This window comes from Nestor notabilis, unplaced genomic scaffold, assembly GCF_000696875.1.
Source record: "Nestor notabilis isolate BGI_N333 unplaced genomic scaffold, ASM69687v1 scaffold5069, whole genome shotgun sequence".
NCBI lineage: Eukaryota > Metazoa > Chordata > Aves > Psittaciformes > Psittacidae > Nestor > Nestor notabilis.
Window position 1 is genome coordinate 27,524 of NW_009943221.1, and position 23,304 is coordinate 50,827.

General features: G+C 37.2%; 1 protein-coding gene across 1 annotated transcript in view; it reads right to left on the reverse strand.

Annotated features, from left to right (window-relative positions):
* Nucleotides 1-23,304, reverse strand: part of LOC104411408 (protocadherin-15-like) — a gene marked incomplete at its 3' end in the record, with an annotated part of 112,241 nt that overhangs the window by 8,977 nt on the left and 79,960 nt on the right. Inside the window, exons 3-4 of the mRNA XM_010021818.1 lie at nt 12,764-12,924; nt 9,737-9,892 (exon numbers count right to left, since the gene is read on the reverse strand). Of these exons, the coding sequence (XP_010020120.1) occupies nt 9,737-9,892; nt 12,764-12,924 (317 nt within the window). The remainder of the gene's footprint in view (nt 1-9,736; nt 9,893-12,763; nt 12,925-23,304) is intronic.

Below are 23,304 nucleotides of genomic sequence, written 5' to 3' on the forward strand. Positions count from 1 at the left end.
CATCACACCCAGATTTTTGTCTCTTTGAATTCAGAGACCCACTGACCCCTCTTCGTTACTCCAAATTTTACATCGTTGCACATCATTAAACCTATAGGGTTTGAAAAAGTTTGTAAAAAGGTGGCAAAGGACAAAGGGTCGTTCAAACTTTTGTTGCAAATGTGGATGCTATTTCACTGTTATATTTTGCAGTTCACACCATAAAGCAAATAATTAACTGCTCATTTCTTCCTATAGTCACAGTTCCTTGTCTTCCTTTATTTATAAAGCTGCTAATTACTTTAATGGCTGACAGAGTTCTCTGAGAAATATTTTCAGGCCTGAGAACACCAAATCCTTCAAAACTTTTCGTGTGATATAACAGGTGGGACTTAATTTATAATACTTACTCACGTTACCTACACTTACGCCACAATAAGCATGCATGTTCATGTTTTGCTACGAACTTGACTTGCTTACTATTATTATAGACAGAAGGGTCACATGTGGGTGTATAAAGCTGACTGTTCCCTAAAAATTGCGAGATAATTACCTTACAGAGAGTCTCTGCATTTGTACCTCTTGCACAGCAGCAGTTTTTCAAGAATTCAGGAGAGAAATCATCTCAGAAACACAAGCCTTGCCTGACAGCATAAAATCAGAGTAAACTGTCATAAACCAAGGAAAGTAACTTACTGGTTTACGACAAAGTGCATGTGTAGGGGAGAAGGGTCTTTCTTGTGTTTTTATATGAGATAGAAGATCAAAACAACCTAAAAACAATTTGGAAAATTTACAGGAGGGTTTGTAGGATTGGTTTTCCCCCCCCCAAATGATGGACTGCCCTTGGCCAGCCACCAGGCATTCATCCAGGTGCCTTCTCACCCCCCTCCATAGCAGCACAGGGAAGGAAAATCAGATGAACATGCTCAAGAGTCAAGACAGGGAGATCACTCACCCACCACCTTCCAAGGCAAAGCAGACTCATCTTGGGGAAAATGAATTTAATGTACTGCCAATTAAAATTGCGTTTGGATGTTGACAAACAAAGACAAAACACCATCTTCCCCTATACCACTCATTTTCCAAGGCTCAGCTTCACTCCTTCGCTCCCAATTCCCCTCCTTCTCACAATTTTTTCCTCACTCCTCATTGCTGCACAGTATTTTTTCCCTTTCTTAAATCCATTTTCCTGAGGTACCACAGGCCTGGCTGAAGAGCTGGGCTGTGCCCTGTGCTGGGGCAGTTGGAACTGGCTGGATCAGGCCAGAACTGGCTGTGCCCAGCCCAGGGCAGCCATAGCCTCTCCTCACAGAGACTCTTCAGTCCCAGCCTGGGCACAGACACCCAGTAGAACACTAAATAAAACAGTTTAGCCAATTAATCATTGTTTAAATGGCACAGTCTCATTAGTAGAAAGTCCCAGGCACCATGCTGGCTTGTCAGGGGTTGGCGCATGATGAAAATCCGCTATGCTTCTGCTGTCAAAACAAAAAAGTCTTACTGCTCCCAGAGAGGAGCAGCTTTGAAGACATCACATGTGTAGCAGGCCAGAAAGTGGGTTGGGAACACGCTGTCAAGCACCATGCTCATTAACTACACCACTCTGTTAGGCTGCCCACAGGTTTCTCAGCACTCACTGCAATGGAGTGTTGAGCTCCCTGCTCAATACCTTGCAGGTGGCCGTAACACCAGCATGCTCTCACGGGAGGGAGAAGTTACTGCTGGAAATCAACCAACAAATCTCTATTAAAAAGATTCTGTCATATCAGAACAGCCCAGGAGCTGACAGACACCCAAGGAGGTGTTTGTACTGCTCCTGCTAGCTGGATAATGTAATGCCATGCCCTGCAAAGGGAGAGGGCAGAGCTCCAGTGCAATGTCCCAGAGGATGAGACTGCCCTAACTAGCTACCTCCACAGCTGCCAAGAAGCAGAGCACTCACAGCTGAAGGATACCAAAACTAGTGTTGCTTTTCATAAGCAAATAAATGCTTGATTTCCACTGTATTCAGCCAGCAGCTCTGCTTGGCAACAATTATTTGCTCTGTTTCATCAAGAACTGCAGTATTAGGGTCTTGACAGGATGTAGATAAATGATGACTAATATAAAAAGACTTCACTACTGTAAAGCACATCACTAAGTCATAACAAAGGAGACAGTTGTAAAAATGAAATAGCAGTAAACGCCAGAATTACAATTTCATGTTCTTACAGTAAAAAGTCAAAAGCTAAGTCTTGCATTTAGTGTATTACAACCAAAATAACTGCCTGCAGATGTGCAGACCTTCATGAACTTAATACACAGGTTTCTATTTTATCTACATTTGCCTTTATGCAATATAAATGATATCAGAAAGGACAGTGAAACAATCCCCCGCCACTCCCTCATTTCATTCAACTTTCCAGTCTGCCCAAGATGTCACATTACTCTGGAAAAACCTCTGGAAAACTCAGATGAGCTTTTAACTAGATGTTTTAAACTCTGCCTTTAATCATTTGAGAGACGAATTTAGCATTCAAAGCTACACAATATTTTCACACTGAGATCTCAACATTGCAATGATTTACCATTAACTAGCAGTATCAGTTTTACCCACAATTTGTGAGGGCTTTCTGACAGACTGCTGTCACCATTCACTTCATTGTTAGAACTCAGTTCACCTCATAAAATGTGACTGTATATAGATTATATATGTAGATATATTGTTCTTTATCAGTATGAATAATACCACTGTTCTTATTTAAATAAGGATTACTTATTATATGAACAGCTCATGTAGAACTGCATTCCTATGAAGATAGACAGGTAACATGGAAATGAAAGGCATGTTTTTTAGTGAATATTATGGAGGTATCTGAAACATGTATCCAAAAGCTAAAAGAGCAGGCTGAGAGCCTGGGTTTGATCTCACAGACATAAAATGGGCATGCCATTTGAATAAATGTATATGCAAGCAGAAGAAACTGCCTAATCAATCTTTGCCATTGGCAAAAAGCAGAACATCGAGATAGTTTTGTATTATGTAGAATAAGATATACATAATTTCTGAAACCAGTTATCAAATTAATTTTTTAGTAGATATACACATTCTCTAGGCAGAAAAGACTTATCTACAGCTCAAATTGCCCCACACTGTTGCTACGTCAATCTGTAGCAGAGAGATTCTACACAGCACCTGTTTTCCCCACAGTTTCCAACTCAGTTCATTCTCTGAAAAATCTTCCACCTGCCAAGTCTTCTGGGAGATGGGGGAGCTGGAAACATGTCTATGGAGGGGCTCCCCGCTCCTTTAGCTTTCTACTCTTCAGGAGGACCCAAAAATGGCTCCAGAAAGTGTTGCCTGAACTTCTGTACAGCCCCACTTATCTCCTTCCCACTAGGCATGCCTACTTCAGAGAATACCTTGGAGAGGAATTTTGATTTCTCCATATTAAACTTTAGCATCTCTTACAAAAAGGAACTGAAGTTGGACCATGCTCGCTGTCTTACCTTATGCAAGATATAATGTTAGGAATTGTAAAGAAAAAATTCTGAGAGTGTTAATGACAGTCTGAGGATAATAATCGTTGTGGGAATTCAATGTGGTGAAAATGAACCATGATGACAAGAAACAAGTCAGATTTCAAAAGAATGCAATTAAACAAATAGAGAAGAAATGCACACAATATATCTTATTCTTTCACAGTCAACAGCTGAAATGCTTAAACATTTCCTTCAACATGATCTATGTCTATTAGAACTCTAGATGCAGATATGAATGATCAACAATTCCATAAAACATTTCGAAAATAATTTTTTCTATTATTGCCTATTTACAAAGTTAAAAATGAGTAATTTTTCACAGTAGCCCCAAACAGGAGAGCAAAATAAGATTTACAGTTAATCATTCTGAGCTAATAGTCTTTTGATGATGTCTACCTGCAGAGATCAATTACTTCAATACCACAAGGAAAAAAATATGAATAATTACACCAGAAGAAATGAAAATACAGCGTATGTTATAATTCTCAACAGCCCAAAGCCAAAGTTTTAAGATGACTGAAGTTCAAGAAACACTCATTTTGCAAAGGATTCCCATGTCTGCCAACTTAAGGGGGAAAAAAACCAACCAAAACCCAAAAATCAAAGCAAGTCTAAAATTTTGGTTTACAAGCAGTTATAAGGTTATGCATGTTTAAGAAAGTAATAGGGACTTCAAACAGTATATTAATAACTCTGCTACCATTTCAAACAAAACCTGTTATGAAAAGTTTCTGAGTTCACCAAGGTTCATATAAAAAACTATTACAGAAAAAGTCAGTCTTATAAACCTCAGGCAATGCAGAATTAGAGTTGTATTTAGCTGAGACAAAATTTGTTAAGATAAAATTGTGTTTAACACAAAACACAGACAACCACAATCGTGCCTCAGTAGTATAAGATTTTATTTTCTAGTCACTGTGTTACGTTACATGTCTTCAAAACCCTTTTGGCAATACTATAGATTCAGTTGTAGAGTGTTAACTGAGTTGCATAAATCTTCTGAATTTCAACCTGACTATAGAACTTTGTTTCAACATACTTAAGTAACTCATATCTTTAAGCTACTAATATGCATCATCAAATTTAGCCCCAGAGTAATTCAATTTTGCCAGAATTTTTTTCTAAATAAATACAATATGACATTTTCATAAAAATGTATTAAACACAAAACAAAAGAAAGGAAATAAGCCCACAAAGTCTTTCTAATTATCATAAAAATGTTAAGGTTGATACCTTAACTTACTTTTACTTTTATGAGGAGATTCATATGCAGTTGGATTTGCTTCTGAGACACTCACATTCTTCGTTTTGAAAAAGCATTAGAAAGGGAAAAAGGAAACTTGCTCCTTAAATGGTAGCACCCTTGTAATGGGCTTTTGCACTAGTGTTGCACTAAGCTCTTGATGATGCTGGAGCCTGCTACGTACTAAAGACAGTGGTCCCAGCCTCACAAACATGGATGCCCAAGAAGCAAGGGGAAAGGAAAAAAAAGAAGATGAAAACAGAAACAAAACCTAAAACCCCACACTCTTAACAGAGCAGTGGCTTTGGGCCAGATGTGACATGAAGGATAAGAGCTCGTTTCTGTCCTAGTGCTCGCAAAGATTCTGTGGCATGCTATGCATGATAGCAGCAGCACAATAGTGATGATCAGCTTAGTCACTTCAGATGTCAGAACAGCACTACTAAGGAGTTTTTTGAATTATGCCCCAATCTGTTTCATAATCCAATTATAAAAAGTAAATAGTTTACTTACAATATCACTTTCTTGACTATAGCTAATGCACAAAATGCCAGTTAATTTTAAGCAGATGGCTATCTTGTGTCTGCATTAGCCTCCTGCTATGACTATTGAGGATCAGGGAGAATGAAGACTTTTTATACACATATGTGAATACACACAAGTGTGCGCATAAATACATATGTACACACATATACATGTAGGGTGTTTCTTTTGCTTGCTCCCCAATCCCAGCAAGGTTTTTTTCCCTATTAACTCAAATTAGCTATTTAATTTATAAATGCTTAGATAACAATATTTCGCTTAAAAAGCACAGTTATTTTAGGAAAACAGACACTCTATTTTAGACTTTAAACTAAGAAGCTAAACTTTAAAACAAATTTTAACTGTAACTTTCTATGAATACTAGAAGTGCCACTCAAAGACACCAAATTGAACAAACATTACCTGCAGCTACATATGACAAGCCCATACCTTTAACAGAATAATTAAGATCCTCCTGAAAAAAAATATTTCTTCAATAAACATGCAATAATAATACTTAAATGCAAAAGACACATTTTCAAAGCACACATGCACTGAAGGGAAACATTAAGTTCTCCGCACGTTTTAATTGGATCACCTCACCCAGGGGTCTTCTACATGTAGAAGTATGTGAATAACAGAAGAAAACATCCCTAAGGGTTGATTGACAATATGCAGAATAGATCCAAATGCTAGAGACACTACCTATAAATAGAGGTTTCTTAGGATTTTTAGGACCCAGATGAAGATATTTGAAGCAGTACAGTGAGAAATTATGGTATTTCTTATCTCAGGCAGGGATGAGACAAGACATGATGAAAAGGGCTATGGAAGACCTTGTGTAGAGAAGGAAAGGAAGGATCTCTTTTTCATAAGAGAAACCACATAGTTATGAGACTAATGAATGCATATATTTTGAAGGATGTGGAAAGCTTGCCTTAAGGCATGGAATTTGCTTTATTCTTGTTCAGGTGCTTGAGGAGGAACCTAGAGGTAGATGGGAGACTGAAGGGAGTATTACCACTTGGAAATACAGAGGCATCAACAAATAGGTGTTAATGATAAAATTTTCTACTCCTAAAACTGAAGGGTGGCTTTACAAATCAAGTAAATGTCACCGTGGTATTTCTGAACTTACACCCATGCAACATCTGATGCTGTGACAGATGCCTGTGACAGCATAGAAGAGTCTGATACAGATTAGTCAATACTTCTTGTAATAAGAATTTTAATATATAAATGTTCACAAGCAAATGGGAAAGAAAAAATTGGTCAAGAACTATTACATACACTGCCTGTGGTCTAATGTATTTTACAACTGCAAGTGACTGGAGCTTCGGTGGAGCTCATTAGGAAAGCATCACTTCATGTTTCCCAGTCCTTATGCTCTTTGAGCATGTGCAGGGGCCACTGAGAGAGAAAATACACTGTATTTTCGTGTCTTTTAGCTTTTAGTCTAACTCAGTGCAGATGCCCTCCTTTTCTAATCAATCAGAGAAGTATAAAAATTGAGATACCACTTGCTGTAAACCAAACCAGACACTACCCTACCAAATTCATCTCATTCTAAGCCTTCTGGAAAAATATGGGTTTAATTTTAAACTATATCTTTTTATGTACAAATGGAAAACAATTGTGTGAAACTAGCATTTATGTTGGTATTATAGTTACCCTCAGCTTCTTTTACAAATTAATTTTAGTATGTTGTGGACAGTTGAAATATAAAGAATACTTGACATAAAAAAAAACATTCTATTGCCCAAAAAGATATTTTCACCCCTTGACATTTCTGAAACAGAAAAAATACCTAATAAAGTAAAATCTAGCTACAACTATTTTTCTCATATTACAGGTGCCAGTAATTACATAGTAGTTTTGACTATTTGGGAAAATCATAGCCCTAGACTTTACTCCCTAAAAAACCATTTTGGGGTAATTGCAAGCCTGGGACATATTTGCCTGGGATTTCCTTATGGTAGAATCATGATGCTTTTGGGGAGATCCAACCAGCATGACAGAACACACAGCTGTCACGCTGGTTAGAACAGGACTTACTGTGTACATGCAGATGGGCTAAATAGTATGTGTGGAAAGTCTACCTAATGTTTTGTGCAAGCACCAGGGACTGTAGATTGGTTATAAAGCCACAGTGTGTATGTTCTTCATCCCACACAGGACAGCCAGAGAAAGGCCTGGCAGCTGATAGGACAGACTGTCAAGTATGACCCTCTAAAGCACCTGAACAAGTAGGTACTCAAATTGACACGTGCAAAATTTCCTGGTTAGAAAAAAAAATGAGTTGTGATACTCGTACGTATGGCAGCTGTAAATAATGAAGTCTACTTGTACTTTGATTTGCTTTATGTTATTATGTCAGAGAAATTTCTATACTTTCTAGTTTACAAGCAAACTATACTCAGAAGACCAGAGGTAATCAAAAAATAACCACAAGCCCCTTATTCCAGTGCATTCCTGTAGTTAAATTCACTAGAGGCAGTGCCAATTACTAGCAGAATAAACTACCATTAAAAAATGTAATCACCCGCTAAAACCTTTGAGAAAGTCTGAGAAGCTTTGTGAACTTTTTTTGTTGTTGTTGTTGTTAATTAATGAGAGCATTAACCCAGCGGGTACTGCTGAAGGGCACAGTGGTGACATGTCAGAAGCTATAAGCATAACAATGATAAAATGAAACAAAGCAGCTAATTAAATCAGGACTGCAACTGGTGGAAAAAACAACACCGTATTTTGCCCAATAATAAAGCAAATAAATGATTGAATGCACTTGGAATATTGCTAAATCTTTCAAAAGAAATTATTTTAAATGGTATATTTTTCACTCAGTCTCTTGAACTTCTTTCCAATTATGGAAAATCCTTGCTTGCTTAGTATTACAGCTCTGACGTACTACCTGCCTTTAGGTCTACTGCAAAAATTACGCAGGTCTCCAAAGTGATCCGGGACCTGCATCACTGCAGGCATTTCAGACTAATGTTTATGCTGCTTTTACTCAAGACCAGAAGGCACTTCTGCAACAAGTCTGCAAAAACATAGGAATTACAATTACCATGTAAAGGCCAACTTGAAATCAGTTTAAAAGCAAACGGAGGGCTTTACTGATATTGATACAGGTGGGATTTTGTGACCTCAAATTCTGGTGGTAAGAAACACCAGCAGATGGATTACCAAATTTGTCTGAAGGGAAATAATCTAAATTTAAAAAGTGTCATCAGTAGGGAGACCAGTAAATTAGAAAAACTAGTAGACCATTATCTCAACCTCAGGTCTCTCCTCAAAGATAGTATTTGGGGCTTGGTTGGGGCTTCTGGGTTGTTTTCATTTTTTTCTTTCATACATTTGGCTTATTTAGGGCTGAACTCATAACAAACCCTCTTCCACTCCTTTCCTGGGGCCTACAAGACGACCTGCACATCACTATAGGCTTGGTCACTTAGAACAAGGTAGCGATCATAACAGTATGGAGACACACTGAAAGGCTGAATCAAAAACACAAAACCATGAAAGTTGGTGGGGTTTTTTTTTTTTTGAAACAGTAAATCAATTCTACTAATATCACTCAACATAAAAGCAATCACTCTTTTTCACAGAAAAAAAAACCCACCCAAAACCAAACCCCAACAGGGACTCAATGCTCATTATGTATTTAACAGCTTTATTTAATAAATGCAAGTGTAATTCTTTCAATCTTTACCTGCAGAAGACCGACCCACCTTTTCATTTTCTTCAGTGTCACTCTATATCTCTACTTCTGAATGTAAGTTCCCACTCCCACTTCTTATTACGAAAGCCCCAGGATACTAACTTACTGAAAACACAGATCCTTTGTACCCATTATTAGCAGATTATTCAACCCCTAATAGCATAAAAAAACTTAACCAACTTAAGAAAGAAATAAATTTTTTCCTTCAAATAATATGAAGTCCAATCCACAACTCTCTATTCCATAAAGAAAATAAAGCAAAAGAATTTAATTCACAGACATCATTTAATAAAGAGAAACAGCATAAACCAAAACTGCACTTTGGCAAGTTTCAATATGGTTAATAAAACCTTTTGAACTATTTGCTTTACATTTGTCTTTCATAAATACATTTGGTTTACTTCCAGGTTTGTTGATACAACTGCATAATGGGGGAAAACATTTTGTAAATTTAACAGAAAACAATGCTTCACTCATTGAGATTTCATTCAGATTCTAGTGTCTTCTGTAATATTACAAGCACCCTGATGGAAAACATGCTTGTCTTCGTATTAAGAGAAAGAAAGAACAGCAAACATGCTAAAAACTGAAGCATACTGTTTGTGCTGTGTTTTTCTGAAGTGATACAAATATTAGGGATTTTAAACCAACTGAATTTACTGGGTTTTCAAATGAGAAGTCAAAGAAACAAAAGCTGGTATTTAGCAATGACCCCACACTAAAGAAAAAAAAAAAGTGGTTCTGACCTCATTTACTGCCACATAGTATTGCTGCTGCTGGAACTGAGGCGAGTTATCGTTCCTATCTCTCACCACAATCCGTACTTCATGGTTGATAATGGTGCCAACCTTTTTGTTAACACACTGGACTTGCACCACAATGGATTGAATGGACATTGGAGGCTGTAAGTGAAAATACATTTTTTTAAAGATACCTAGAAAATGCCACATATTATAACCTTTAGTTTATTATTAATATTGGGATTGAACATACCAAATATCTGTAACTTAATTTAAGCCTCGAGCATTCTAATCTCCATTTATTTTTCAAGCTGGCATTCTTTGCAGAAGATCTAAGAGCTTTTAGACCACTTTTAATCAACTTCAAATGCTAATAAGTTTACCTAGATTTATTAGCAATGGCCAAGAAAAACATAATTGTAATTAGATAGATGTGTAAAATACATGTTTGGTCTTTGTCACAAGAACATATCAAAAAATAGTTTGTCACCTTTGATAAAATATGACAGGGTACAGGACCAACATTACTTTTACATTTGTACCACTTCTGCTGGGTAAATGCTTAGATTTAAAATCAGGTCTTTAAACAAATACTTAATCTAGGTGTTTTTAGACAATAAATGTAAATACATAATGGCACAACTTAACAAATAATTTATGGTACTTGGGACAAACTATCCCAACACTTTTTAACAGTTCCTTTTATGTTCAGTTCTGATTTATCAATATTCATCCTTCCTAAGTACTTAAAGTTTTGGAAGAAAAGTCTGGAATTTTCTTTTTACATTATTTTCTTTGGAAAACATACTGTCATTTTAGTAAAATCAATCAATGGAATCTAATAAGATTTTCTTTCAAGAAAAATAATTAAAAAAAGGATGGATCAGGCTAACTGAATCAGCAGGGAGTTGACAAGTGGCCACATCAGAGACAAAAGTGGGAAGAGTATCCAAATATACTGAATGCAATTGTATATGCACCATTTGTGAACCAGACTACAATTTTTGCTCTGTAATAAAAAATTGAATTTTAAGGTTCAACTTAATAAACCCCCAAATGTTATTTGTACTACTAATAGTTTCACATAGTTTTAACTTGAAAGATGAGAAAAATAGTTTTTGGTTGGCTTTTGGTTGCTTTTTTTTTTTTTAATTAAAAGGAAAAAAAGAAAAAGAACACACACTTAGACTGATTTTGCATTTTACTGGTTAGTACAGTTCTGGTTCTGAAGGCTGGAAACAGCCTTCAGATAAGTCCATTACATAAATTTCACCTTAGCACTCTATATGTGGTTTGTTTTTTTACATTAAATCTCAAATTTTCTATTCATATCCCACTAAACTTAAACACAAATGAGTATTTTTTCCCAGCACTACAGTATTAGGGATAAGAAGTGCTACAGTTCATAGGAAAAAATGAGGAAATAGCCCCTTAAATACCAACGTAAAAACACTAATATTACCTATACATAATGTAAAACCACAAATATTACCTAGATGTGATTAAGAAAATGTGCACCCTTCACTTGTTTCCTTGCAACCTGAGTGTGCTTGCAAAGAACATCACTGTAAAGCATCCATATGTATTCATAATAACATAAAGTATTTGATAGTTTAGTCAGGCCGTTTCTAGTAAGAGAAATCAAATAAATTGACAAGGTCGTTTTGGGAAAGCATCTAGATTTGGATAAAGCAGCTGAAATGAATGAGTCTGTAGATAGAAAATTGTCACTAAAAGGGGCATTGAAATAAGAATTACTTTTGTTTCCTATTGCCATATGGATATGCCAACTTGTGTGGGCTGGTGAAGACTTGACCCTACATTTCTTAAGAGTGGTTCTCAAGCCTCACCTCACATTAGCGGCTTTTGCATTTTGCTCTGACTTCAAAATAAAACTGGAATGGCAAATATGTTCCAGCACGTCTGCCTCCTCAAAGGCAACCAGCCATTTGGCACTTGAGGAAATGATGACTTCTTTGCTGATGCTTCGAGAATTCTTTTGCCACCATGGCCCTTCTGCCATGTTCTGTGCTACATACCTTTGCTTCACATATGAAAACAGCTTCTGAATTAAAACTAAATTAAGAACAGCTGAATTCAATTAGCAATTCGAAAAAAAAATGGAAATGAAGAAAAATTTGCATGTTGTTTCTAGTACTCACGAATATATCTCAAAACACAGGGAGAAGACAAATTAATCAATCGAGCTAATACAAAACAAACGTTCAGGCGCTCTGAGGAGAACTAATCTTTAAAGCACTTTTTCCATGTTGATTACAGTCACTTTTGAGTCAATATTCCTTTCAGATTCTGATTAATTACAGCAATTCTATAACACTGTGATAAAATGTCTCTATTTTTAAAGTGTTTCTCTTCAATGAAATTAGCATAGATAAGAACACTCCTTGTATTTTGTGATTTTAATTTTTCTTTTTATAAAAATCAAACTTAGCTTGGCAATATTTCTTTAACGTTATTCAGAATGAGCATATCACACAAATTTTATGCTGCCTTAGAAAAAGAATCTAAACTAGCATATTCTCAATTGAATATGTCAAACTTTATAAGTGAATTTGAATATTCATAATTCCTTTGCTCTCACATCTCATGTGTCAATATACAGAGATAAAGTAGGCTTTTAATAAGTGTCATGGGACATGAGGAAAGCAGCACTTCTTCCAGACAAAAGCAGCAAACCAGAATAAAAATGTTTTTAATTCAGTCAAACCAACAAGTCAAGTTTGGTTCAACATATATATTTCTGCCAACCCACACATCTATTTTTTTGGCCTTTATTGTTGTGCTCATGCACATACAGTAACTGTACACACAGTCAAGTTCTGCATGCTCCCAAGAAGTCCTAATAAAGAATCAAATTAATTCTGTTCATATCCATCTGGCACAACAGATAGATGCAGGTACTATACTCTAGCAGATCTTGTGTTTACAGTCTTTCTGTGAGCACTTGCAGATTCAGAAGTCAGTGTTTATGGGGAATAAAAGACCCAAACAAACAGCAAACCTCAAACTTACATCTCTGTCCAGAATTCGGCCAGTGCTATTTAGGTATAATGTCTGTCTGATAGGATCGAGGATCACCCAATAATCTACATTGTCCTTTAAGGAGAGTTCAATAGTGGGGTCTGGCCCTCCTGCTGTCCCTTTGATCAGCATATTGTCAACCAGAATAGTGCCTGCAAAAACAATAAACACACAAGGGAGAAATTTATATTGGCATCTACATTTTTATGTATTTTTCATAATAACTGCAATGCTAAAAATACTGTTTTCTGACTAGGGCTCCTTGTATTTTATGTTTTGAATGATGTTTAAGAAGTCTGAACCTTATTATCTGTAATGAAAAACTGCCTCTGACACTGAAGCGATTTCAGACACCGCCAGAAGAAGCACCTGCAATGCACAATAATTTAAGTTGATGATGAGACTCATCATATACATCTATCTTTAAGATTATTTTTTCTCCATTGAGCAATCATCACCCAATCTCACATCAAACAAACAGCACTGAAATAACAGCAAACTGGAATAAATTTTGTACAGCAAGAGTGACACATCAAGGCAGTGGAGGGGTGGGGGTTGGTAAAGTGGGGAGAGAGGATAATAGAACAGTTACGTAAAGCTCTCTAGGAAAAGGGAAGTTTTATACCTTGAGTTGCTCTGCAACTGAAAAACTGAATTGCAGAACAAAGATACGGAAACCATGTTGATGAAGACAAAGGTAGTACTTAATTAAGTCCAGCCATCTATTCAACATGTATAACATGCTTTTTCCTTTTCTTGTCCCATCCCGTCAGTTAAAAGTCTTACCTAACAGCTCTATTAGTCAGTTCACAGTACCCACAACTTACGTTGTTTCCTGTGTAAAACACTCCAACTCACTTTCCAAATGTCAAGCATTACTAACCACCCTAAGTGTTGCACTCTGGTGTCTCAGATTTGCATGCACAGTATTTGTTAACACTTCTCTAAGATTTAATTTTTCTGAAAAAATAACACTATACAGTTTTCCTCACACCAAAATATTAAAAGAAATTATCTCTGTTGAAGTTCACCAACAGTGAAAATCCATGAACACCACTAGCTGCAGAACATCTAAATTAGTTCAAAATATTTATCATGTAACCTCCTATATTAAGGGCCCAAATAATTCATTCTAAAGTGCAGAGTAAAGTTTCTTTACACATTCACTCCATAACAACAGCAACTCTGCATAAAGGTACTCATCTGGGCCCATCCAAGTTGGGATGATGCTTTTTCGGCATCAACCAGTAAAACTAATTATTGGTCTTAAATACAGAAAACTGCTTTACAGCCCTAATAAGCAAGATGCTTTTCAGCTGTTTATTTTGAACTACTTTTTATAACATGCTAGAAACGATGGGACGAAATACTGCCAAATGTGTAGCTTTGCACCAAAGACTGGTTTCAAGTTACGGGCGCAATACCCTTTAAGCCACATGAGAAACACAGTTGCTGCCCATATGATTTATGGCTGTCAGCATAATTTCTTCTGCAGTACCATCTGTACAATTATACTCTGACTCACTAGCTTGAACTGGCATACAGCTTTTGAGACACCACCACTATTTTTAATGTAAAGAGGATTTCCCAGGAAAAACAAGCTGATTACCACCCCTGTGACAGTTTAGTGTTTATGCCTAGTTACCAATTTCTCTGTATGAAATCCACCAGCTTCTGTGTATTGCCCTCATTATTGGGCCTCAATGATGATGCTAAAAGTCAGCAACCCAAATTTGAGACCAAATGAACAAAAGTTGCCTCAAGAAAAGTCTCCCTGAAAAAAAAACAAACAAGATAACAAACATCACAATTACCATAATGGCTTCAGTTGTCTTGATTTTTTTTCTAGTCTTCTTGCTCAAACCTAAAGACAAAGTCTAAATTCTGGCTACATTTTCGCCGCCACTCATCCCAATGAAAGGCTCTACACCTTCATTCAAACGGTTCTCAAGGGAAATAAAAATCTGCAATTTCCACCTGTAAACAGCACGGCATTAGGGTTTTCAGCAAGTGCCACCTGCACATAGCAAAGGTGGTTTTTACAGAAAATATTATACACAAATCCTTGCTAAGAAAAGCAGGAGTTTCATAGATGGAAGAATTGGGGCAGCTGAAATATCCACATGACACAGAAAAAGGAATAGGAGAGGGCTGTGAAAGCAGTGGAAAAATAAACTGTAAGGGATAATTAGGAAATAGGGGAGAGGAAAAGCAGCAACAGCTTCTGTCTTCTTTCCCATGTTGAGGACTAGTAAGTCCATGAGAAGCAAAGGGGCATCACAGCACAAGTTACAAGGACACAAGGCTACTGCAGCTGCCCACCAGTACACTGCTTTCAGATGCTTATGCAATCGTGACATATAAAAACAGTTTACTTCTCTCCTCAGAAAATTCTTAAAAAAAACCCCAACAAAAAACGAAACAAGAAGATTACCCTAGAATGAAATCTGGTCTCCAATTTATAGAAAACTCAGAATTATGAATATAATCTAATGTTAGTAGGTCTTGACTGATATAACAAATAACAGTAGCAAAGGAAAATTACTTTTGGACATAGCAGTTGCACTGCCTCTAGAGAAATACAGCATATGCCATGCTAAAGGAATTAGACTAATAATCATGGCAGAGCTATGACTGCTAACAAAATAGTCTGTGGGCCCATGCCCCTATGAAGGTAGTGATTACTGTGCCATGAATTGCATACTAGTAATGAGAGGAAAAAATACATACTTCAAAGGCACACAGATTCCTCATGGCAGAGTGCGTATTTGGAAGGGGCAAGATACAAGGGCCTTAACACAAAAAGCACTTTCCACATGTTAAGGGTTGCAAAAATAGTATAATTTTAGAATGCAACATCTACATAAAGAGGAAAGTGCTGTGAGAAAAGTAAATAGTGGTTGTAACAGTGTCCTTCCGTAACATACACCAATTATTTCACTACCTGGCATTTGCAGGCACTTTTGGTCCAGTATAGGCTGTGTACACCATGGTTTGTTGCTCTTTGTCCAAGGAGCCTTTATCCTCCCTTACCTAGTTTTTAGGAGATTGATTTCTGCCAAACTCAGCCTTCTGCAAGAACTAAAGAGCTTGAATAACTTCAATTTTTAATGAACCCAAGATTTAATGATTCCTATTATGTACTTAAAAAAAATAAAAATAAATCAACTTAAAATCTTGATGTGATGACAAATTTCGTAGTCTCTAGCAAACCACTGCTACTTTACTGGCACCACTGCTTTGAGTTCTGCATATCATTCAACTTTCCTCTCTTGCACTCTAAGAACAGCTATTTGCGTGATATAACACAGCACTTCTATTTACTTTGTTTTGATAACAGTAATTCTTTTGTTCTTAAGAATGGGCTGGTTTTTCTTCAAATATTCATGAAGCACTTGTACTCTCTCTTCGAGAGAGAACAGTTTGCAAATAAGCCTTTCAATAGCCGTCCTGAATGTATCATTTCTCTATTTTACAAAGAATCTGGCATTGTGGATCTTTTTTCTTTCCCCCTTTAGATATCTATCATTTTGTTCCTTACATCCTGCCTCTGTCCTTGGCCTAAAATGTCTGGGACATAACCCATAATAATAAATCTGAATACATGCAGTTCGCTGTGACTGCATCAACACCTCATCCATTAACTCTCCATACACACGAGCACAAAAGCAAATGCATCCCATGATATTTGCAACACACTAATGGAATAAGTTTAGAAAATTTACTTGTGTAATTTTTTTCACAAGCAGAAGCTTAATGTTGTAGCTAAAGTGAAATCTTTTACCTTGTCATAAAAGTTATATTCCTTCTTCTGTAATTATATTAGAGGTTCAACTTTACAGTATTGAGGGGGATGAGGGTTTGGTCAAAGTCTGCTGAGGGCTAAAGATGCTGCGTAATTGAAAAAAGACTGATGTGAAAGTTAAATTGCACATCAACACAAGATTTTAAGAACAGCTTTCCATCTAGTGTCGATGCCACGATTTGGCTACTTTTCCACCTTCACTGAAGCCTGACTGATGACTGAGGTGTCTTGTGAAAAGACTGTACAGATTTTCAAGGGATTAGTACAGAGTAAGTCTTAAGGAATCAAAGTCAAGCAAGTTGTTGGCTAGAAAAACAACAAAAAAGCCAGAAACCAACAGACTGCACAAGAGAGGAAAGATCTATTATTGTCAGGTATAATACTGTTTTTCTGAAAATAATGACGTTTACTCAGAAATGTTACGTGAGCTTGTTGGGAATTATACAACAAGTACCTACAAAACAAGACAACAAACATAAAAATTGCAGAGCACTGTACATATTATAACAATAGTCATACACTAGATTATCCCTTTGAGAGGAATCCAGAAGCTGAAAATCTTCATTAGACTGAAATAATACGGAAAAGTTTGTGTTTACAGATCAGTCTCTGCAGAAGGTGATCCTTCTATGGGAAGGACATTAAAAGGGACTTGGGTGCATAAGCCATGAAATACAGAATTTGCAGTTCATGCTCTACTAAAGACAGCAGATGTGCAGCACTCAGTGAGGACTCACTTATTAAATGATTTAGACACATCCTGGGATTGCTTTAGTTGAATGTTTTGGTGGATCTCTTTTTTAAAGGATGAGTGAATTATAACTGGTATGGGAATAACCCTTATGCTGGTACATGAATCAGAAAACAGGATTCTAGTAGAATGCTACCTGCAGCACTTTACTTTTAGGAATTAAAAGACATTCAGGGTTTGTCTTTCTGCATTTGCTGAGCTCAAGACATGTGGAGCATGTCCCACCTCCCCAGTGACACTACTAAAGCAGTGCATCAGACAAAGGCTCAACTTTGTGCCTGATAGTTGGACCAGGGATGTCACAATGGATGGTCAGTCCCAGTGGCTTCAAAGAGATGTACCTAACTGCAACCAATTAAGCAAAATTTATTTCTACAGACATGCAAAATACAAATTGCACAGATCTTATCCTCACAAGGCTCTTGTACACAACAGCAGAATGTAGCCTTCCACATCAATACAACATGGGCTGTGTTTGGCGCAGAAAACAGGTCCCAGAAACATCTGAATGCTCACAAGCTACAGGGCTGAAGCTGAAGCATAAGCCTGAAGTTTTTTATCATCCAAATGTATTTATCGCTTCCTTCTAGAACAGTCTAAAGCTTGTTATTCTTAACTTTCAAAGTTGATGAAAAGATAAAACCACCTGCAACAGTATGATTAACCTCTAATACTGCCAAATTACATTAGTAGCTACTTCAGCTGTATGATATACAAAAAGGCTAAATATAATAAAGTCATATTCTGTTGTTCACAGAGAACATATTTTTCATTTCAGCATACTAATCAAGTCTGTATAACAAGTCCAAACTACATGTCAGGGAATGTACATTAAACATACACAGTATTTCCTACCCTGGAACACCAGCTGTGAATTTTTCAGCCAGTGGTATTTAGCCTGAGAGGGTTATGCATAGTACCCAGCTGAATGGAAAGAATCAGATATCCAAAAGACAAGTGAAAAGAAAAATTGGTACTTAAAAGGTGCATATGTATATACATACACTCTCTCTAACTCTGAGCTGCAGTAAGGACAAGTACCACTAGCTGTCAATAGATGGAAACAAAATTGTCATTCCTGCACTCTAAATCAGTGGGGGGTTTTCACACCTAGTGTATTAAAAAATTAAAAACAACCCCCCAAGGACAGCAAGAATAGGGAGCCTAAAGAAATGAGAAGCTCGTGCTTAGTAAAGAGCCATTGAAGCTAGCACCTCTGGCAGCTCAAGCTCAGACAGTGAGTGGCAGTTGCACTGACATACAGGTGGGCATCCTCACTGGAGCAGGAAGATCCAATATGAGACAGACCAAGTTGTTATAAACCTTCTGCCAAAGGGTAAATAGCATTTTCATTAGTGTCTCTGCACTTGAATTTCTGTTGGTCAAGTTGAAGAAACCAAAGCAGGCAGAGCAAGGTCAGAGATTCAGGAAGGTCTCCATGTGCCAGTCCCGCCTCTGTCTGCTCAGGATTATTAAGTATGTAGTGCAGAACCTGACATCCATCTGAACACACCTGATAACTTCTTCTTTACTTGGTGATTCCTAAGCAATGTTTATACAGCATGCAATATGCCAAGTTTCTTTCAGACAGGACAAATTTGCATTAAAAAACAATTTGAAAATAGGGATTATTTTCTTATACAAAGGCATTATATGGATCAGTTGAAATGGTAGCTGATTTTTTAATATTCTACAGAGTTTTCATAGTTAAACCTGGATCAAAAACTTATTTTTCTACATTTGAAGATGTATGTCTGTAGAATAAGATGGATTAATTAGCAATAAATTATAAAGAATGGAAAATGAAAACCTTATTGCAGAAATAAATTCTCAACATTATTGTGGACTCACTCAGACTCACATTGCAGGTTCATACACAAAACAGAGTAATTCTACAAAGCCACCTCCTGGATTACAGATTTCCTATTTTCCATGCTCACATCATCAGTAGGGATCTCTGAGAAGTTTCCAAGGTTGTTTCAAGATTGTTATCCTGCCATACTGGCCCATCTTCTCCTGTCCTGCTCCATGTGCCACCACAGCCTTCAAGCAACTACAGAAAACACAGCTCATTATTTTGGCCAAACTAGGAGTTTGACAAGCTTAGATTTATGGCTTTTATTCCTAGTCCTCCGCCATGGACTTTATTCCTTCCCACCCTGAGCCACTGTGAGATTTTGTGTACTATGCGGTCTGCCCCTTATTGTACAGTACCAGTTTGGGTCCACTGTAAGTGAAGGTGACCCATTTTTTTGTCTTAATGTTTCCTAGCCAGCATCAAGACAGAGAACTAGCACTAACAACTCCTGCCCCAGATTGAAACAACACAGCAATATGATGAAGACATTTTAGAGGCAGCTCCCAATTGGGGATCCTAGCAGCACTGGGATCATCATCAGTTCAGAGCGTATACATGCCTGTCCTGTGGGACATTAAGAATCACAGGCATTTCTGCCTACCTTCCCTCCACATTCACAAACAATGGGACCAGAGTCCCATAAAGCCATAAAAGAAGCACCTCAGTACTTCACACACGTAACTCGTGTGACTGAGAAATCTGACCCCCAGCACTTCCACTCTACATCAAAACATAGTAAGGATAAAAAGAAACCAGAAGAGGCAAGCATGACGATCAAATGCTAACTACTAAATCCACTAAATATTTGTTACTCATCTTCCCACGTGTACAAACCTAGATTAATTTTTCTTTAACTCCCTCCCCCTGCTTTAAGAGGATGAACAAGAGGCGAACAGATAGAATGACTGTGCAAAGACAGAGATGGATGCCCAGGAGAAAGCAAAGAGCAAAAAGGAAGAAGTAAGGCAGAAAGCTTAGGTCACAGAGCAGCACTCTGAGGGGCAGACGTTTAAAAAAGCCAGGTTATTCTGCACAAAGCCCCATTCTGTAAGACCATGACAGCAAAGGAGCATCTCGGACAAAAACAAGTATGTCATCCTTCCTCACATAGTTAAGAGAAAAAACTGAAAACAATGAATTCTAAAGGCTTAAACCAGGAAAATATGAAAACAATTTTTCAGAAACCCTTTTTCAAAAACTTTTTTTTCCTTTTTCTTTTAATGCTTTGGTTTGCAGCAGCAGGATAATTGCTTAGTTCTCAGAAGGACTCTCTTCTTTAATATGTCACTGTGGGAAGGTCACCACCAGGCCCCATACTGGGGAGGCTGATGTTGATCTTGCATTCATTTTCTGTGAGTGTTTCTGACAGAAAGCCTCTCAGTGCTGCAATACCTAATTTAAGTAGGTGAAGCATGCCAGTGTCCAAGGTCTTACTCAAGTATGTTGATTTTTAACATACCATTACTTTATTTCTCCATGCATCAACAGAAAACAGCATTTCTACCAAAAGATTAACTATACTTGTTGGAACACAACAGACTACATTTTTCCACAGTGCTTTGAAACTCTATGCAGAGCAAAATCCAGAGTCCTACTCCCAATTATTATAACAGCAATCTAAGGTAAATGGGAAGGAGATGTAGCTCCCTCCCTAGAATACTGGAGCCATGGCTACACTGGCTGTTTTCTACCCCATCCTCCAGTGGTCACATTTATGAGACCTTAAATTAAAAAGTGATTTAGCAGAAGGACCCTTTTCACAAAGCCTTTCATTTCTCTTTCTGTACCCAGCTCACAAGATGCACTTTGACATGTCTACCCACCCACATCACCAACAGCAGCACATCTCCATCACTTCCCCTCCCTCCAAAGCTTTCTGGTTCTCACATTTTACCCTCTCTTTCAGTCAGCACTGGTTCAGAAGCAACAACATTGAATGGCACCTCTAAACACCAAAGAAGGTTTTTCTCTTTAACAGGATTTCTGCAACATAGGACCACTGGAATGTCTTTATGGGATTTATGGGTCTGCACAGTCCTTTACTTGCTACCTGACAATATTCTGCACTGCAAGGGGCAAAGCAAAACAAATCTGCAGAAGACCAGTGAGAACTGAATGTTTTTCCCCAATAAAGAATAATTTTTTTCTTATTTCAGTCTTTAAATACTTCTCATTCAAGGAAAAGGAAGGACATGTTCCTTAACATTTACAAGCTCTTTTGAACCTGTTCTGACTTTGAATGGTATGGAAGACAAATGCAATCACTCTCTTCAAAACATATCTGAATGTTTAAACTGAATTGCTATAAAAATCAAACACCTATAAAACATAATTTACAAAGAATTGCTTTTATGATAAAGAAGTTTCAGTCGTACTTCATCATATCAGTGTATATATATGTGTGTGTATATATTAGTATATATACATATATATATGTGTATATATATATGTATGTGTATATATATAAACACACAAATACCAGTACAAGATCAGACCAAAGACACATCTAGCCTGGTATCCTAGTTGCAGAAAAGGCCAAGAGGCAATGCTTAGAACAGATTTAGATCTCAAAGTAACTTATAGCTCCCTCCTCCACATGCTCCTTGGCTCTCCCTTGTCTGTGGCTTACTGCCTTTACAGGTTAAAAAAGACATTTGAGGCATTACAAACCACAGAGGCTCTTCTTCAAAAGCTTTTATAAGCTCACAACTGCATACACTGAGAAGGCATGAATTGTATTTTACTCAAGGGACTATTTCTAAATAGCTAACTCTACTTATTTTCAAAACACATCAACCTGCTACCAGAATAAAAACTAATCTGACCTTTCTCCAAGTCAGCAAACATTAGATATGCAGAGCAGTAGAAGCTTTCCAAACAACTGAGGAGAAGTCAAGGTCACTGGCTGTTGGGCAGACAGGAGGACCCCCCCAGGGGTCCAGGAGCCTTTTTAGGAGCCTCCCTGGCCCCCAGACTGCCTGCTTATCTGTCAAGTAGGCTACTGAGTCTCTGGCAGCCCCACAGGGGTAATATGTCTACTGAAATACAATTTTGAAAGACCTTGAATTGTGGCATTCTTATTTCGTTTTTGCAAATGGGACCACTAATGGATTGCTAAGGTTGACATAAGAGTCTCCATTATCTACACAAAAAGCTGCCAATTCTTGAAAAAAAAAAAAATAAAAAAAAAAAATCCCCAGATCAGTGCTCTCATACCAGACAATATGTACGGACACAGAGAAAATGACCATTAATGAAAATATTACCTTATAAAGTAGCCCCACACACAATGGAAAGGCTATCAAGACAAAAAACTTCCCCCAAAACCAAACCAAAATAAACTCCAAACACACATGCTAAAATTTCTGGGAACATTTAAAACAAACCAAAACCAAACCAAATCAAACAAAAAAAAAAAAAAAAAACAAAAACACAAAAAAAACGAAAAAAAAAAAAAAAAAAAAAACAAAAAAAAAGAAAAAAAAAGGAAAAAAAATAATTCCTTTTCTTACCAGTCAGTGCAGAAATAATAAAATACACATACTACAGTCAGCAGTGAGATAAAAGGTCTTCAGGCTTTTCCAGCAAATACTCTGTTTCTTGTCTCACTTCCCAGAAGACCTTGGCAACAGCAGTTCTTGAAAATGATTTAGATTTTTAAGATGTAGTACACAATAACAACAGGGATTTACATAAACAGGCAGAATGCAACCACTTTGAGTTGGGCTTTTCAGGATGAAGCTCTTTGGAATTAATTATTTGAAAGGAAACACATTAGCACCAATAATTTCCCTGTAAGATTTTACAGTACTTACACTTTTATGAGAAATAAAAACCAGCATGGAAATTATCCTTGCATTTCATCAGTCTGATGATAAACAAAATGCTTTCAAAATTACTGAATGCGACGTAAAGAAGGAAAACAATGATGTACAGCAGAAACAAGAGCAAACACAATGTCCTTGCTGAAAATCAAAGGAAGTTTACACACAAACTACTCAGAGATTTCAAAGGCAAGTCAGACACTGAGAATGGAGAAGTGATGGTAGCCCTGGATTCAGACACTACAATAAGAATCAGACACGCAAGACCCTCAGCTAAACCCAGGAAAAGGAGGA